We start from the raw sequence: 19,258 nt of genomic DNA, 5'->3' as shown, positions 1-19,258 counted from the left end.
AGAAATTTTTAAAAAGTTGCAAAGGGTGTCCACAAATTAAATTGGTTATACAAATAAATGATTTAGAAAATGCTCATAGATCAATTCTTAGTACAATTGATCTAGAAATATCTTGTTAGAAATTTCAAAATTTACAAAGGACATCAACATTCTATCAACCGATTTAGAAATACTTTCTAGATTGATTGTTACAACTAATTTTACAAAGTGTATTCTAGATCAATTCTATAGAAATCAACCTAAAATATTTATTATTTTATTTTATCGATAAATATTAATTTATTAGTTTTGTTAAAAATGTTAATTGTAAAATTTGAAGCCGCAACTTTCTCCCCGCTTCTCCCTCCACTCTTTCCCAACTAGTGAACCAATCTGGTATCTCCCTAGAATGATCATCATAATATTACAAAAATCATTTACTATATCCGTTTTCTAAGAACTGATATAGGAAAACATTTTTCAACTAAAGTTTATATCTTATTGTTTTAATATATAAATAATTTAAAATTTGAAAGATTTCAAGATTCAAATGTTACCACGTTTCGATTTCTTGGTTCGTTCATTTTCAAAATCCATCGCGTTTTAGTATCTTTAACTGGCTACTTTCATTAGTCTTTAATTTGGTTAGGAATATTCTTACCTTTTGCCTAGGTGACGTTTTATAATTAACGTTTGCATGCAAGGTTTTTCATCGCTTATTACAGAACAAAGTGATTTACATAAATCTAATATTAAGTCAAGATTCATAAACACGGGGTAGACGCGCAAAGAATCCATTTTCCAAAAGTCTCCTTCCAGAACATTATTAATCATATATTCTTTCGATAAATTGGTTAAATAACAGACACTGTGTTACCTTAATAACCACGCCTCGTCAATCACAAATTTGAAGGTTAAATTGGAATTTCTTAAAAATTTTCCTGGGTAATACCGTGTACTAGTAATAATATTTATCAATATCACCAAGTTAATATTTGAAGTTTGAACAGTATTTCAAGGAAATTTCAGGGTTCCTTCGTGCTTAATAATCTTTACGCTAACAGCTGAGAGTTGAGTTGTTATGCTTATATGTTTATCATCATGACACGGCGGAGTTGGTACTTGGTCTATATTTGACTCTATGTCAAAACCTTGGGGAGAAAATATCAAAACAAAGACAATTTTTTATATAGTAAAAATTGTTGGTTTGAGTGAAATTGGAATAATTTCTTTTAAGCAAAATTTTGAATTTAAATTTTGTTGATAAAAAGAAGGGGTTGAAAAAGAAGACCCACCAAAGATAATTGATCAATTAAGTTTTTCAATAAAAATTAATTATTAACAAAATCAATAAATATTTTATATCAATAACGATAATAAAAAAATACCACACCAAACATTAATTATAGATAACTTATGCACTTACCGAAATCTGAAACTGACTGTTGTGAGGGTCGATGTAGTTTAGATGGGTTCTACGATCTCATACATCAGATTACATGTATCCTTCTTTGGGAGAACAAAGGGAGGACCGGAAAAATAAATGACTTTGACGCTAAAGTAAGTATGTGAGTGAGTTGAAAATCGAATTAAAAAAGGGGGAGATAGAACCTACATTTATAGCATTGGATGAAAGCTTCAAGTCCTTGATTGTAGGGATTGTTATAGTGGCGTAACAACTCTTGTAGACACTTCATTGCTTATAGATAATGACTAGTGGATAATTCATAACTTGTAGATAATAACTAATAGATAATTCATAGCTTATAGATAATTCATCACTTGTAGATAATCCTTCGCTTATAGATAATTCATTGATAGTAGCTAAGTAGGTATGTGTAACTTGATAAAGAAATGATATCATTATCATTAAGATTCAAATACATAGATATTTATTAATAATTGGTCGGCCCAATAGCTCGACTGTCGAGGGAGCTGCATCTGCGCTCTGGTGTCAGGGCTAACTAGGAGGGTTGACGTGCACATTCTTGAGTTCATGCAAAGATAAAGCTTAATAAAAGAGAAGCTTACCAAGGGTGGACCTTGCGTACCTTGAGTTCTTGCAAAGATAAAACTAGGCAACAAGGAGGCTCACTAAGGGTAGATCTTGGGTTTGTCAAGCCTCTTGGAAATTCTACCAGGAAAGTGTCCATCTTGGATTTTGGTGAGGCTCACTAAGGGGGCACCTTGGGTTTGTCGAGCCTTTGGAGAATTGACTAGAGACACACTTGTACTGGGTTTTGGCGAGCCTCACCAAGGGTAGACCTTGGATTTGACTAGCCTTTGGAGAAGCGAGACTCACTAAGGACGGACCTTGGGTTTGACGAGCCTTTGGAGAATTGACCAAGGACACACCCGTCCTGGGTTTTGACGAGGCTCACTAAGGGTGAACCTTGGGTTTAGCGAGCCTTTGGAGAAGCGAGGCTTACCAAGGGTGAACCTTGAGTTTAATGAACTTTTGGTGAATCGACCAAGGACACACCTGTCCTAGGTTTTGGCGAGGCTCACCAAGGGCGGACCTTGGGTTTGACGAGCCTTTGGAGATTCAACCAGAGACGCATTCATCCTTCATGGCAATGTGCATGAGAAATGTTGTTGTCATCCAGGGTATTGTTGGTCTGATGATGGGGATGTGATTTACCTTGGGTGTGCTGGTTGATCGTGTGGGCTGAGTGTTCTTCCCCTTAGGGGCGTCTCACACAAGCCTCTAACTCGTTGTGGTCGACCTTCAATTTTATGAGTTCCTCCTCGTGGCGGCATTCCATCTCTGCGATGCGGGCTTGAAGTTGATGAAGAGCATCATTGTCTGTCGTGGTCGTTGGAGGAGGATAAGAATTTTCAAGGAGTGGCTCTCGCCAAAGGCCGAAGTGTGTGCTAACCATGAATGCAGGTGGCCGCAGGTGAAGTTTTACCGCGGTCCCATGATGAACACCAAATGTACTTATTGAAATTTGAAACTGACTGACATCAGAGTCGACATAGCCAAGATGGGCTCCATATTTCACACGTCGGACTACAGGTACCTTTCACTAGGAGAACAAAGGAGAGACCTGCAAAATAAAGGACTTTGACTCTCAAGTAAGTACGTGAGTGAGTTGAGAATGAAATTAAAAAAATGGAGTTAGAACCTATATTTATAGCGTTGGATGAGAGCTTCGTGTCCTTGATTGTAGGAGTTGTTACGGTGACATTACAACTCTTTTAGATAATTCATAGCTTGTAGATAATAACTAATAGATAATTCATCACTTATAGATAATCTAATCGATTGCTTATAGATAATTCATTGCTAGTAGAGAAGTATGTACTTACAACTTGATAAAGAAATGATAACATTATCATTAAGATTCACATATATAAATATTTGTTAATAACCTGTCGGTCCAATAGTTTGACTGTTGAAGGAGCTGTATCTGTGCTCTAGTGTCAGGACTGACTAGGAGAATTGACGTGTACATTCTAACATCACGTCACCTACGACGTTAGTTTCTACGACGTCAATTTTGTAGAATGTGGATCTCAGACATTACAATTTATATGCTAAGCTTAACACAACAAAATCGACCTTATTCTGAGGGGTTATTTCCCTGAATTTAAAGCTTTTCAGCATATATCTAGCTCGAAATATTTATCTACATGTATGACATTCAATCCAGTCCTATATGTCCAAATGCTGAAACCTGACACTACTAATATATAAACTGTTGCGTGTCACTCTTGTTAGGAAGAATAAATAAAATAATGAAACATAACTTCTTCGGAGGCATGAAGATGACGATAACTTCATGTCACAAAAACAATTAGCATAATTGGTCACAAAAACAATTAGTCAAATCCTTTTATATAAGTAATAATGTCTGTTAGTTCAAGTACAAAGAAGCTTATTTCTCCTTAAAGACAAGGTTAATTTTTTATTTTTTTTTACTTTTCTTCCTGAAAGGACAAGCCAAGCCAAATGCATCTGGAGATTTTTTTTTTTTAAATTATGAAGCTTATTTTTATAAAGAAAGAAGAGGAAAACTGTTTTTTTCTAATAAAAAAATAGAGACATTAACTGAAGTACATTTGTTAACAAGTGAGCTGCATATCCTAACCTTTCTCTCCCTCTCACATATATCTTGAACTAGTTAATATGAGAAAACGAAGTAGAGTTTTTAATTTAAAATAAAATTTAAAGTTAAAACTTAATTTCAAACTAAATCTACTTTTTTATTACAACTTTCATTTTAAGCTTTAACATCAAGATAAATTGTGTAAAAAAAATACACTAAGCTAAACATGGCCCAAATCTTGAGATTCAATATTAAGAGAGTTTTGTCATCTCACAAAGAAATGTGTGCTTGATTTGAATTAATCTCTCTTAGAAAATGATTTGAATTAATCGAAGTTTAATTTGACTCCCAAATATTTAAAATCCTAGACAAAATCTCCTTTGATGCAAGCAGTTATATATCTAATAGCTGGTTTTCTTTTTCATTCTTTTCTTTTAGAGGTCCGAAATTGAATATTGTACATATGTAAGAGTAACAAATTGTCTGTTATTATTTGAATATATGCAACTTGCAAATAGTGAATAAAATTGGAAAAGTATAGGTGCTTTTAAAATGTAGGCGAAATTTCCCTTCATTTCAATTGCCTTGAGCACTTGTTTGGTAGTTTCTAATTTAATAAAGAGGAAGGATTAAGGGCTTAATGAGTTAATGTGGCAGCCTGAGTCACGCTTGATATTGAATTATTCAATCGTCTTTTCCTTCATTTTCCTTTCCCTAAATGAAGGGAAACGAAGTAATCTAGAATCACAATTTGTCCCTTTCACTGTTGTTGGTGAGAACGAGGACGTTTCTACGGTTGACTTACATTACAAGATGATTGCTTTTGGCATAATCTAAAGACATCCAATGTTGTAAGACTCAACCTGTCCCAGAAATTAAAGGCGTCTTCATAGCAATAAATACAAATGGAACATAATATTAATAAAAGAGTCACTGATCAGATCGTGAGGCACGTCCTCTTTTTGAATTATATATATATATATATATATAAAGAGAGAGAGAGAGAGAGAGAGAGAGAGAGAGAACATATTGCCATATGGGTTCATTAATTAGACATTTGTATGTCTAGAAATGTTGAAATTTTCTTATTAAGCTTACAGCTTGCACTCATATGGAAATTAATTAATAGCCAACATAACTAAAAAACAAGAAAAGAAAGCATAAATCAAACTTACCACTTTTATTCCCAAACGGGAAAATTGAGAATAAGTAATAAATAAATAAAAATATACATGAAAAAAATGAAGTACTGGGAAATATAAATAAATAGAAACCTCACTATGCTAATTAATGGATTTATAGTTTAGGATTTGGTTGATTTAAAGTGAAATAAGTTAATGTGTAAAAAAAATTAATAATCTGCTGTAAAAAAGGTAAAACAAATAATCTCAATAATTATTGAAAAAATTAACGACTTATATTTCAATACATTTATAATTTGTAATGTATATGTACATATAATATTGATTATTGATTTTATTATTAACAACTGAAATAATTTACTTTATCTTATATAAAATAAGTGTTCACTTTAAACAATGAAATCCATTAATTTAATTTATTGTGCTTTTTGGATTAAAAAATGCATTAATTTATTAGTACGTGGCTCCTTAGTAAGTCCTTGATCCCTAGAGCCTTTTAAAAAAGTCCTTGATCCCTAGAGTCTCAACACTAGGATTTAGTCTTCCATGTCCTATTCAACCACGTCTTAGAGCCTCCATTTTAAAATAAATAAAACATAACTTTAATTTTTTTAATCGTTGCTACGTTTCTCCCTCTTATCTCTATATCTTTTTTCTCCACCCCTTATCGAGGTAATTTTTTTACATATTTTTTTATGTAGAAAAGTATTAATTTAACAAACGGAATTAAAATATTCAGATGGAAAAACAAACTACTAGAAAAATATATAGACTTAACAAGGACTTATATTGGTGGTGTGTACTGTGCGTGCAGAAATTTCGTCCATAAACGCTGCAGACTACACCCACTATATAGTTATGCTTCAAAAGTTTGGTGTTAAACCCTATTCGCAGCTATATATGCATATCTGATATCATCATCTGAGTGGTAGTATCAAGCTTAAAGGCTATATAAATGGAAGATAAAATTGTGATAAATGAATTGCTGCAAGATGAGGAAAAGCCATCATCTGATAATACTGTAAGTTTTTTTTTTTTTATATATATATGTGATGTTTCTTATTGCTTATTTTCTTGCAAGCTTTTAAAAACTGTGGTTGCAATCATGCATAACACTTTGAAAATATTAATTTTGCAAAAAAAATTTAAAAAAAATGACTGATTCGACTATAATTGAAGTTGACCTTGATAATATTACATAATTTTGAGTTATTAATTAAATGATTTTTGCTAACTAATTATGGACCAAAAAAAAAACCTGTGCAGATGGGATCTACTCTCCTCAGCTTGAGCCTGAATAACTCAGGACAATCCCTTAACCAAGTGAGTAATGTTAATTAATTTCTGGGGTACCCCATAAACCAATATTATACATATGTTTTATATTTTTAATTAATCTGCATAAATTTTCATTGATGCACCTTATGTTGAAGATGATCAATAATAATTAATTTTTCTGGGTGAGTGGTTCTTAGATGGGGATGCTGCGAATCAAGCTTGAGGAAGCAAAGAAAGAGAATGAAATCTTAAAGGCTATGCTGAATCAGGTTAATGAACACTGCACTACTCTTCAGAATCGCATACTTTTTGAGATGCAGCAGCATCAACTATCAGCTTCATCATCATCACCTCGCAATAATAATAATCATCATGACTCGCAGGTAATTAAGTTTGACTTAAATTTTGTTTTGATCAATGATTCAATATAGTTCATTTTCTATATGTTTAATTAGTTACCTTCGATTCAAATTTTTATATTATTGCCTGAAAACAAATTAATCTAGTTTTACTTGGTCAACAACAACTCAACATATATGTTTAGTGCCAGCAATAATGTCCGGCCAGGGAGGTCTCTATCCAGGAATTAAAGACAAACAGATAAGCAACGATTACATATGTCCAAAAGAAAAAAAAGAAAAATTGTTATTTTTTTTGTTGTTTTTGTATAACTATCGTGACGTATATACATGTGACAGAAAGATAGAGAAGTAGAAATTAAGATCAGTAAAATTAGTTTGGAAAAAATGAAAAAAAATAAAATCAGGACTAGTGGTAGTCTTTGGTAGCTATGGCTATTAAATAGGATTTTAAATTGGAGTTTGTAATTGGAATTTCATTGCAATCAATAATATTATGAAAAATTGCTGAGATATGCACTTGATGTAGTAACAAAATTGTTCGCAATGAATCATTATGGTAAGAGATTTTAGGTAGTATACATGAAAACATAAGTTTTAAACTCGGTGTAATTATTGTGCACTAAATAAAAATTGTAGTCGCAAATGTGAATGTGAACAAGATTCCAAAAATCTTTACATTGAATTTAGCACTCTCCCAGTTGTAGTTTTTGACCATATTTTAAAATATTGAATTATAAAAATAAATTTTGATGGGTGTGTGGTCAACCAAGCCTTTAAAGGCTTGATCTTTGAACTATATTTAGTTATATACTAGCTTGATATCTTCATATAATATAAACTTTGCACTATATTATATCATCCCTTTAAGTGTGTGTGATTAAAGAAGTTAACGTTGCAAATCTTCATATAAATTTTGAAGGGAAATAAACAAGATGCCGAGAAACCAATGCTACACACTCGGCAGTTTTTGAATATTGGCGAGTCTTCAATTTTAGACGGCAACACAAAAGCATGTGCAATAGCAGAAAACGTTGAAAAGAAGATATTAGGCAAAAACCTTGCAAGTGATATTAATAAGTACAATGTTAAAGGTGAAATCAACAGTCAAATAACATTGAATGAAGTAAAAAGCACAGAAGATCAAGCATCTGAGGTTACTTGCAGGAGAGCTAGAGTGTCCATAAGAGCACGATCAGATTTTTCTTTGGTACGGATTTCTATCTCCTTTTGTAATTACTATATTATTATTAGCGTTAGGTTTTTGTATACGACTAAGTAATTTTATACTAGAAAAAAAAAAACTTATTTAACACGCGCGAAACAATTGTGAAACACGTTGAACACAATTCATAATTAAACTTTAGTTCTTATCCAATTTTGAAAGAACTTTTTACTACGTACCATTTTTTAATAAGTTTAATTTGTACTAATTTAATTTATAGGTACTTAAAGCTTTTGTTTATTTATTAAATCAGATATTACATGAAGTTGAAGGGTGCAAATTAGTCTTTCTAAATTACAATTTCTATTATTTTATATACTTAATAATTGACTGATTATAGTAAAAAAAACAATAATAATTGACTCATAATCATACCTCCCTAGCCGGCTTGTGTGCAATCAACAAAAGCTATTTTTCGTTTTATAGACTCTATAATTTCTTTTTTTCTTTGAGAGTGACTCTATATAATTTCATAATTGCATATTAGTTATTAATATATTTAAAGAGGTTTGCTAGCTAGCGTACATTCGTTTATTTTATAGTTGGAATACGTTACTAAGTTTTAACTAAATATTATCTTCAAATATATTCACAATGTAGCTTGCTAATATACACCAATTGAAAAACAAGTTTATGTATTTTAGCAAGTGCTTTGTGTGAGATTTGCTAAAGCGCATTCAATTCTTTTTAAGTTGGAATACGTTACCTATAATATAGTTTGTTAACATAATATAATTAAAAAAAATAAAAGAATGTAGATTAACAAATCTCATATTTAAAATGTATATGCATGAAAGAGTTAATATAATTTTTAAAATATGAATTTAATTTTGATTTACGGTAAGTGTAAACATTTTAATATTATTAATTATTTTAAATCAACTTTTAAAATAATTCTTTTAAACATAAATATTCTTATTATTGTACATGTCTGTTCATGATTGAATGACAATAAGATCAATAGCAATGCACACTAGTTAACTAAAATGAAAGTGATATGTCATCTTCAACAAAATTGTAATATTAAAGTTTTGAATTCTAAAGTTATGAGTCTAGAGAAGAATTTAATTAACCAATAGTACTCTGACACCCAACTTGAGAATAAATTTAACCGTTATATATGTCTGTGAAATATATCATCAGAGATAAAAAAAAATCACAACAGTTGAAAAAATAAAATAGATTAGCTATATTATTTATATAACAATATAGTAATCAACAGGTTATAATTTCTCAAAAAACAATCATTTCGCATCAAATATTTCTACATTCTCACACTCTCCCATAAATGTTATTTTCTTTTGTGAACCAACTTGTATTTTTTTATATAATAAAAAACCATACTACATGTGTGAAAGAAGAAGACAAAGGGTGTAAAACAAATATAATACATAGAAGTGTGGAATTATCATGTTCGTAAAACTAATAAAAATGTTTTTTAGACAAAAGAAGTTACATTATGTTTAATAATTAAAAAAAAAGCTCGTAGCAATTTTGCATTTTTATGTTACCTATTAATATTTTGAGTCACCTCTTCTGATAAAAGGGGATGTGCATTTGGGTGGAAATGGTATGATTTTGCATTATAATTGCTATTTTAATGTTTCAGATGGGCGATGGGTGTCAATGGAGAAAGTACGGACAAAAGACAGCGAAAGGCAACCCTTGTCCTCGAGCCTACTACCGTTGCAGCATGGGAACTGCATGCCCAGTTCGTAAGCATGTTCGTGGATATACATTTACATTTTCTTGCCATCATTTCACTTTGCTTTAATTACTTCCTTGTGACATGCATACATTATACACATTGCATCATTGCTGTGAGAGGAGGGAGAATCTTAAATTCAGCTGAGAAAAACCCTTGATCCACTAAGTGTGTGTGTTTGATGGAGGGAGAAGAAATAGAGGGAAGGAAAGTAGGTAGATGAGAAACAAAAAGAAGAAAAATAGGTAAGGAATGAAGAGAAATAAAAATTGTTTGGTAGAAAAGAAATACGTGAGCAATTTTATAGGTTAAAAAAAAGAAACATTATTATTATTATTGTTATGTGTATTGCACAAGAGAGAATGTGAGAGAGAAAGAAGCATTTTTGTGTGGATGAAGACGGACAGCAGCTTGTAGCAAAGGAAAAAAAAAAAGAATTTCTTCACAAATCTTCCTAATATTTTTATTTGAAAATTTTCCTAATATTTATCGCACACTAAACCGTGGAAATGTCTTGAAATTTGTAACTTTTATGCTACTCTCTTCTCTTCTGCGTAAAACCTTCGCCCTTCGCTCCCAAACACATCATAAACTATACATTTGTCATAGTCTTAAAAATAAAGAAATGTTAATCGATACTCTAATTTATTTTGGACACTAATTAAAAAATATTTTTTTATTTATTGAGATGTGTAAAAATATGTTTTCTTATATTATTTTTAAATGTGCTTCTATGATTTTTAATATAATTTTTTTCTTTTAATTTCTTAGTCAATACTTTTAGACTTTTGTCAGTAATAACCTTAAAAAAATGGTTCTCAAACTATTCTATCAAAGATTTTAATTGTTACCAATATTAGTCTTTTTAATGATTTTATTACCAAATTAGTTCTTCAAAGATCTTGCAAATGATTAAAATGGCGGGGAGGCTTGATAATTGGTAACATATATTGGTCCTTGTAGAAAACTATATATAATCACAGGGTTCAACAACTTCATCATATATAATTGGTACAACTAAGAAAATTGTACAACTATTTTTAAGTACATAATGAATTATACCAACTGTCTATGAGGTTTTTAACCCCGTCCCATATTTAATTGGTATAAGTTAGACCAACCCTATTAGCCACAAAGAATCTTTTAAATATTAATTAGGTAACAATTAAAGTATTTAAGGGATTAATTGGGTGAAAATCTTAAGAAAATTAAAGTGTTAACAAGAATTTTGAAGGAATTAATTAATAATTTTTATAATCATGTTCCCTATTCTTTAAGCCACACATAATTTTATGTAAACTTGGTGGTTTCAATTTGAACCGGCTTAAGGTCTAAGTAGTCCAAACAAGGACTTTAAGTCTAAAAAAAAAGGTCTTAAATTTTTTTTAAATACTAATATACCTCAAAAAAAATTATTGTAAAATTATATTTGAAAATAAATTTTAATTAAAATAGTATAAGTAACTGTTAATCTTTTTATTGGTACTGTAGGTAATAATTAATCAGTAACAACTCTTCACCAATATCATAATTTTGTTTATGAAAAAGATATTTAATAGTTAATAGTTAAAGAAATCCAAAAAATTTCCTTTAATTTTTAATAAAAGATTTCATTCTTAAATTTGCTTTATACCTCTTAAGTCTTCAAATAAACTTAATAATATATATGGCGTATGGTTTAAAGTATTTTGACACTAGTGATTATATTTCCTTGCTAGCATTGCATCTTGAATAGTTAATTTTGCCGATATTAGTAATAACAATTTTGTGGTTATATGAAGAATTTAAAGCAAATAACCTGTCTATTCTAATTCGGCTGACTGAGATTTGTTATTGATACATCAGCCTCTCTAAGTATAAATTCTCTTCCAATAATCAAAAGTCTATTACGGTTGATCGAATAAAATGTGTGAATTATTATAAATATTTTTAGTATTTATCTTTAATTCTTATACATAAATTGAAAAAAAAAATCTCTTTTAATGTATGTGTTGTGTTGAAAGTTTCTTGCACAATTCTCTTAACATATGGTGGCATATTCACATAACAGGTGCAAAGGTGTTTTAAGGATGAGACTATTCTCATCACAACCTATGAAGGGAACCACAACCATCCACTCCCACCAGCAGCAAGACCCTTGGCAAGCTCAACATCAGCTGCACTGAACATGTTCCTTTCTGGCTCAATCACAAGCTCACATTGCACCACTACTCTCTCAAACTCACCCCTCTTCTCTTCATCACCATCCACTATTTCCCCAAGTACTGCTGTGGCCACTTTCTCCCACAATGCAACATGCCCCACAGTAACACTGGACCTAACCCAGCCCAACAACTATCTCCAATTCCAAAGAGCCACCACTTCTTCACAAGACCGCCATACACCATCATTTTTCCCTCTTCCATTGCATGGAAACCCTCAAAATTATTCTGAGGATTTGATGCACTTGTGGTATAGGGTTCCACTTCCAACCATGTTAGCCCCAGAGAATAAAAACCTTGCCCTAGTGGATGTTGTCAGTGAGGCTATAACCAAAGATCCTTCTCTCAAAGCAGCATTGTTTTCAGCCATTTCCTCACTCACTGAAGATCCTGATCAGAAGAACAACATCAATAACCAAAGCCAACTTAGTAAGAGTAGTGGTGGTTATGACCCTTGTTCTAAGGTGCCTGCAATAATACCACCTCATCAGCCTTGCACTACTCAGTTGATTTAGTTGTTCTTTTTTAGAGGAATTTGATTTAGAGTTAAACATATATATATATATATATATATATATAATAAATCAAATGGAGAATGTGGCAATTGCTTGTCCCAAGAAGAGGTGAGCAAGTATATGTTATATCATATGTGTGTGTGAGAGAGAGAGAGGTAAGTTTTATGAAGAAATCTACGTGAAATATTCACTCCACGGAAAACATCCATTGTAACACTGGCTTTCGTTAGCCGTTCCTTTGTAAAATAAATTAATGAACACATATATACTAAAGTTTTGGCCCTTGTAATTAGTTATCCGCCTCATGTTATATATATATATATATATATATATATATATATATATATATATATATATAACCGAAAGGAGATTTTTTTTTTTAGTTACAAGGGCCTCTATTACATAAGTGAGTTAATCTATCACTTGCAATTCATCAACTAATTAAGTTATATATTATTAAAATAATCTTCATACTTGATATACTTAATAATTTAAAAATTATTCTTAATAATTAATTTCACAAATAATTAAATAGTCCAACAAGATTTTTATTGCACCAAAACAAATATTTAATAATTATACCAAGTGAATTGATCACATTTTATTAGACTTAGACTTCGATCTTTCCAGGGTCACAACCTGAACTCTATTTAGGAATGCAATTGAAGTGATCTTATTCTTTATAAAAAGTTTAAACACAGGCCTACATTTTTCATGAAGAGAGTTTGATCAGGTTTTGCATAGATCACAGAGGAAATTAGGGTTGAAGTTGAAGTTGTCGTGTTGTCTTGACAACACTGACATAGGTGCTTTGTTATGAATATACCTTGAGTTGTAAACATCGAAATAATAATGTGGGACTGGTAGTATGTTTTCAAGGATAAAATTATCTACAATTTTCATGTAGACACTGGAAGTTAGTTTTGCATGTAGAGAGCCCGATGGACATAAAACTAAGAGTACACTTGCCACCAGCATTAGCTTGTTTGGATACAACACTTTAAGTGCTTTTGAGAGTTTCTGTAGATAAAAACTCTATAGTTTCGGTAAAGAAGCTCTCAAAATTATTTCTAACTTGTAACCACTTGAGGATTCATGGCCTTATCCTCATCTTTCCTTCATAAATATTGATAAGCTGAATATCAAGTGGCAAATAGAAAGTCCATGTAATTAAATCTTTTACTTGTCAGGTTATGCTCATAATATGTTTGATAATAGTTCTGATTGAACATTTGTTTTTATTTTGGTTGAGCATTTCGTCCAAGATGTTCAGGTTAAAGTCCTTTTTCAGTGCCTCATTTCTCTCAAAAAGGGGTGTAACTGTAAATTTGTGTTCATTTGTTTTTCTTGCTGGATAAGAATCCCGATTCAAGTGGTTACTGGATACGTTTAGTTTATACTATTCACAATATATTTAATTTTCGTATGCAACATTAATATGAATCATTTAATCAAATACTATATGTTTTAATTTGTTTGATATGTGTGTGTGTGAGAGAGAGAGGGATCAATTTAATGACAGATTTTCAGAGGACCATAAAATATATATTTAGTTGATAAAATGTAAGGATGTTTTATAATCCTTGCTCTCTCTTGCTATAAAGTGTTTTAACATTTTATAAGGATGTTAAGTACCACAAAATAAATGTACAGTTAACCAAGCATTTCTCTCTTGAAAGTTATGCTCCCTTTTATCCTTTTCTCTGCTTTTCTCCAATATAATCCTTGTGAACAAATGTCACAAATCTTATTCATAAAATATACCAATAGTCATTTACAAGAGACCCTGAGACAAATCCTCAAGGACTGCTATCATTATTTGCTGTAGTGAATCATATAGACCTTCATTTTTTTTTTATTCACAGAATTTGGCACATTAATTACACCAAACTATGACTATGCAACCAAACTATGACTATGCAGCTTCTGCAAATCCTATACGGAGATTGCCATAATCAAACACTGTATGATATGCCCCCAAGAAAATACTTCCAAGAACCCTGCACACATACCACTACAGTCATACACTAAAGATAGAGGTTGAAAAGAAGTGAGAGAAGCATTTGACCGGCTCAATATTGCAATGATTTAGGAGCATTAATGATTTTCATTTTATCAAAGACATTCACATAACTAGTATAAATTACCAGAGGGGACCCTGTGGCGGAGGCACATCTATAGCAACAAAACTGCCGTAGCAGACAGTAGAACAGCCTTCTTCAACTCGAAGAACATACTGAGAAGGAAAAAGAGGAGATTCAATGTCTGAAGGATTATGAAATGGCAATCATGGATTACAACAAACAATACCAGCTTTTTTTTATTTTTACTTGTCAAACATTTTTAATGGAAAGGGATAGAAGCAAATATGAGAAGTTGGAGAGAGCCAAATAAAATTGAGGTAGGTATTAGATATAAATACATTGTTATGCATGATCACTTTTCTAGTGCTAAGGCACTGATGTACAAACTACAGAGAATTCATGTTAAACAACAAACCTGTTCTGGAGAGAGGGGAAAGGACTTGTTTCCAATGGTGAATGTAATGTGTGGCATAGTAGCAATCGTTTTGCAGTTTATAAATGATTGTCCTGGGGGATTTGGGAGCTTCTCACACAGCTTTTACATAAGTAAATTGAGACAAAGATAAAGCTTGAGAGTGCTTAATTGAAACACACATATTTGAGGCTTATCTAACCATTGTAAGTTTGTAAAGAACTACCTCATCCACATATTTGAATACTTTTTCCTTTACATTGCTTTGCTTAAGCTGAACTTGGATCCAGAGGACAATCATATTGCAAAAACTACAAAAGGGGCTCTCCCTTGTTTGTGATCCATTCCAACTTTTATTATGCACCACTGTTTCAATAACATCGCTGCAGGTTAAAGTTAGACTATTATTAAGAGAACTGGAACAAAGGAATGTGTCTCTTAAAGAATCAAGATTAGGAAAATGAGAAAAGTGTACTCCATTATATTAAATCCAATGTTTGAACAGAGTCCAATGTCACTGCATATAATGTCAGGATTTAACTGCAGACATGAGACATAAGATAGTAGGTAAAGGATGGTTAAAATTCAAATCAAGCAGTGGATAATCATTGAGTTAAGTGTAAAATTCAAATAGAACAAACCCCAGTAATCAAGGATTCCCATATTGAATCCCCATAGTTATGGACAATGCTTTTACACTCAAAACTGACATATCCTTCTGCTCCAATGGCATGGTTAATTTGAGTCACAACACTCTGCAAACAAAAAAGTAGTAAGAAACAGACCCCAAAGAAAAAGTGAACAAAACAATGTATTAAGATAGGAGAATAATGTTTGAGATCATACAGTTGGACCAGCAATTAAAGATGTCCCTGAGTCCACAACTGCAGCACAGCCACCCTCACATAAGCCTGTAAATTTTTTTACATGATTTTCTATTGTAAATCAGGTCAAATGTAATTAAGAAAAGTACCAACCATGGAAAATTTGGGAACAATCCATGTCAGCAGTAAAAAAATTTAGAGTTGTGTTATTCATACAACAATATTCTCTCTCTCTCTCCCTCCATGACATCATTAATTACATTTCATACTTTTCTCTCTTCATCACATCATTAATTTATGCTGTGAAAAATGAATCAAGAGGACCAGTTGAATTCAGAAGCAAAAAGTTGATGCACAAAACCTTTTAGTTCTACTGGAAAATGTTCCAGCATGTAGCCTATAATGCAATGCCTAGCAATTTTAATCTCTTCATACATCATATTCAGTCACAGCTATAAGAAACAATGAAAAAACGTTGCAGATTTAAGCAACATGATGAATAGAAATGTAAGAGGACCTGTTGAATTATTTGCAAGTAGAATATCTCCCAAATCAATCTGCAGGTGCAAACACCAAAAGTTAATAATAACATGGTTGGTGATAATAGCTATGGATGAAGTTCTAAATATATTATACCTGCCAATAACCTTTTTTAGAAAGTGGAACATATGTGTGATCTCCTCTAAAATGCCTGTAGTCAATACCACCAAAGACAATCTCACCCCCCATCTCTTCTGATGGATCTTGATTTAGCCAAAGAGAGAAAATTTTGTGGGATATGAGCCCTCGTTCTAACATATTATACCTGCAGTCGCAAAACTAATCACTGTATCTAAGACAACAAAAAACTCGATAAATAAAAAAGGGGAGTCTGATTATCCTTCTCCCCTATTATTATAAAAAAAATACAATCACACCATTATTCTTGCACTTCTATACAAATTTAAAATGGAAAGAAGAAACATCAATAAACACAGAAATGAATTAATGAAGTTCTGGTGTGTACCACACTGGTGTGACTTTTCCAACTGAAGTATCCTGGAATCCGAGTCCAAGTATGCCATCAAATGGAAGTGCTGCAAGTGCCAAAGATCCTTCCCTTGTAATCTCAGCAAATTCCTTGAGGATGGGAAGTAACAAGCTATCAGTGAAACCAAAGAAGCATATAAAATTCAATCACAATTCTGACTGAAAAATAATAGAGGGCAAAATACTGACTTGATCTTTGATGATGATATCCCCAACTTGTACATTATCTTGGCTGAAGAATCCAAAAATTGATCCTTGGCCATAAGGGATTTTGCAAGGTATTCCTGCATATTTTCCCAAATTCAACTTTATGTGCATTGAAACAAATAAGTTTCTGTTTCTGCATATCAAAACATATGGAAGCACCTAAGAAAAGAAAGAAATTAATTTAACTTTTCAATCATATGCCATGCTAATCCAAAGTTACCAATTTCGGTATAGGTGCTAGATATCTTCGACCTATACTTGGAATGAAGATAGCAAGCGATCTGCACGTGCCATATGTGTTTTCAAAACATGTTCATTCAAAAAGACAAAATTCAAATGAGTAACCAAATGCATCAGATTCAGATCATTGAATTGAATAACTTACAGAGAAGATGCATTTGGAAGATGGGACCCAAAGATTCGAGCTGCCGGTGTCAAACACAACATTGAAGTATTGTGGGGGTGAACCAATACTAATCTCCCCAAAATATTGTGCATCAAGATAATTCTTAAGATATACTATATCTTCATCACAACAGTTTTCATTAACACCTCCTAAATCCTTGTGATGAACAGTCTCTTTGATTCTTGCTGCTTTAAGACTCTGAAGGTCTAAAATCCTCCTTTTCAGACCAATCCTCATCAACCCCCCATTATTAGAAGTTGCAAAACTCAACGATCCGAACCAAACCAAAACACACATAACAACCAGCAGATACTTGAAACCCATACTTACAACTCATCTGGGTCAACATGTTTGAAAAATTTCAACAGAAGCAATATAAAAGAAGCAGATTGGTAAAAAATAATCACACCATCGTTACAGTTTTCAGTTCCGCTAACAATTTCAATAGTTTGACTAAAGTTCATTTAAATGCAAGCTATACAGCTACATATGAAACAGAGATTTCTAAACAAATGCAGAAAATAGTCTATTATATGATAATATATAAAGAAGTTCCAGGTTCAAAGATTGGACTTAAGCAAATATATTAAAAGCCTAAAGCCAACGGTAATACCTGACACTAAAGAATAAAGATATAAACTTGAAAAGAAAAAAAAAAATCACACCTGATGCAAAGGTGTTTGATCAAAATATGATACTGCAGGTCTTGCAAATTGTTACAACAAATACATGGGAACTAACACACCCTTCATTTCACATATAAAACTAAACTATGATAGGGCCTTGCAATTTTTTACACCTAATAATAGCAACTGGGTATGAAGTTTAAACAAATTTACCACTTCCCCTTTTCCCTCAAAATCATAGTTTACTCTTTTAATTTTATGTTTAAGTTGTTTTTGGTGCTGAAAAGGAACAAATTAACCTTACATGGAAACCACTGCGTAGTTTCGCTTAGGATAATGCAATTTCCCGCACGGTAATAAGTGTGGAAGTAACTTCAGCGGTTTGCAGCATACGATGCAACACGTGCGTACTTGTACGGCATATTTTTTGGTATATTCCCAGAATCCAGAAGGTAACTTGAGTTGGTACTAGATGAGTAGATGTTAATGAATTATGAAGAAGCGTTGGTGTCGTGTAAACTTCAACGCTTCACGCCCTATCCACAAGGACCAAAATTAAACCAATATTTTCTTTTTTTGTAATATATTAAATTGTAGAACGTGCAACGCATGGGCATTTTTATAATAATGTTAAATATGTTTTAAATTCGTATAAATTTTAAAATAAGTTGTTTTATTTTTCTTTTTTAAAAAAAAAACTTAGAACAAATTACAAAATACCTTCTAAAATTTCGTGTAATTACACAAGCACTTGTTTATTTAATCATTACATTCATCTCCCTTATAGGAGTGTTAGTGTAAGATTTGAGGAGGTGTTAATGTAATGTTTTCAAATATATAAGGAGGTATTAATGTAATATTTTCAAATTAAATGGGGTTAGTATAGAAAAATAAAAAAGATGTGGTTTTGTGTAATTTGATAAAAGCCAAGGACGTGTTGATGTAATTTGCCCAAAAACTTAATTGCACTTTTGTTCTAGCAAATATTACAATTATGCAATTTTGATCCTTTGATCAATCTATCCTTAAATATTTAACAATCTTTGTTGATGTGACACTAAATGATGATGTAATAGTTGATGTGTTACCTAACAGATAGAATGATGCGGCTTAGAGCATCTCCAATGTGAGTTCCATGGTGAGTTTCTTAAAATGAAGAAATGGGTTCTTGAAGAAATTGTGCATTGAAGATAATCTACGTGAAAAGAACCATT

The 19,258-nt window shown here is 31.8% G+C and overlaps 2 protein-coding genes across 5 annotated transcripts; one reads left to right on the top strand and one right to left on the bottom strand.

Annotated features, from left to right (window-relative positions):
• The first annotated feature begins 5,960 nt into the window (after positions 1–5,960).
• LOC114425683 (probable WRKY transcription factor 47) lies at positions 5,961–12,745 on the top strand. Its single transcript, XM_028392631.1, has 6 exons — positions 5,961–6,194; positions 6,440–6,496; positions 6,649–6,834; positions 7,733–8,020; positions 9,645–9,758; positions 11,791–12,745. Exons 1-6 carry the CDS (start codon positions 6,129–6,131, stop codon positions 12,454–12,456), a joined length of 1,377 nt encoding a protein of 458 aa, XP_028248432.1. The 5' UTR covers positions 5,961–6,128; the 3' UTR covers positions 12,457–12,745.
• A 1,418-nt stretch (positions 12,746–14,163) lies between these two features.
• LOC114368043 (cyprosin-like) lies at positions 14,164–18,541 on the bottom strand. 4 transcript variants are annotated; one of them, XM_028325379.1, is made up of 14 exons: positions 18,349–18,541; positions 17,398–17,755; positions 17,233–17,293; positions 16,995–17,089; positions 16,783–16,895; positions 16,413–16,581; positions 16,294–16,333; positions 15,799–15,863; positions 15,594–15,707; positions 15,428–15,492; positions 15,179–15,335; positions 14,956–15,075; positions 14,604–14,692; positions 14,164–14,456 (listed from the first exon to the last, which is right to left on the bottom strand). In XM_028325379.1, exons 2-14 carry the CDS (start codon positions 17,740–17,742, stop codon positions 14,372–14,374), a joined length of 1,518 nt encoding a protein of 505 aa, XP_028181180.1. In that variant the 5' UTR covers positions 17,743–17,755; positions 18,349–18,541; the 3' UTR covers positions 14,164–14,371. The 4 variants fall into 4 exon arrangements, with proteins under 4 accessions (XP_028181180.1, XP_028181178.1, XP_028181181.1 ...); XM_028325377.1 differs by lacking the exon at positions 18,349–18,541 and adding an exon at positions 18,084–18,321; XM_028325380.1 differs by lacking the exon at positions 18,349–18,541 and having other exon boundaries at positions 17,398–18,068.
• Between the last annotated feature and the right edge of the window lie 717 nt (positions 18,542–19,258).

The sequence above is a fragment of the Glycine soja genome, chromosome 9 (assembly GCF_004193775.1).
Source record: "Glycine soja cultivar W05 chromosome 9, ASM419377v2, whole genome shotgun sequence".
Classification (NCBI taxonomy): domain Eukaryota; kingdom Viridiplantae; phylum Streptophyta; class Magnoliopsida; order Fabales; family Fabaceae; genus Glycine; species Glycine soja.
The sequence above is the reverse complement of the archived record's forward strand: the minus strand, read 5'-3'. Positions and strand labels throughout refer to the sequence as shown.

Bases quoted from the DNA above. Each gene is read 5' to 3' on its own strand.
- LOC114425683 (XM_028392631.1), top strand. From the start codon at position 6,129: ATGGAAGATAAAATTGTGATAAATGAATTGCTGCAAGATGAGGAAAAG. The intron at 6,195-6,439 runs GTAAGTTTTTTT...AAACCTGTGCAG, and splicing joins AGCCATCATCTGATAATACT to ATGGGATCTACTCTCCTCAG. The intron at 6,497-6,648 runs GTGAGTAATGTT...AGTGGTTCTTAG, and splicing joins CAGGACAATCCCTTAACCAA to ATGGGGATGCTGCGAATCAA.
- LOC114368043 (XM_028325379.1), bottom strand. From the start codon at position 17,742: ATGGGTTTCAAGTATCTGCTGGTTGTTATGTGTGTTTTGGTTTGGTTC. The intron at 15,493-15,593 runs GTTTGTTCTATT...TCATGTCTGCAG, and splicing joins GGGAATCCTTGATTACTGGG to TTAAATCCTGACATTATATG. The intron at 15,076-15,178 runs GTAGTTCTTTAC...CTTATGTAAAAG, and splicing joins TATTCAAATATGTGGATGAG to CTGTGTGAGAAGCTCCCAAA.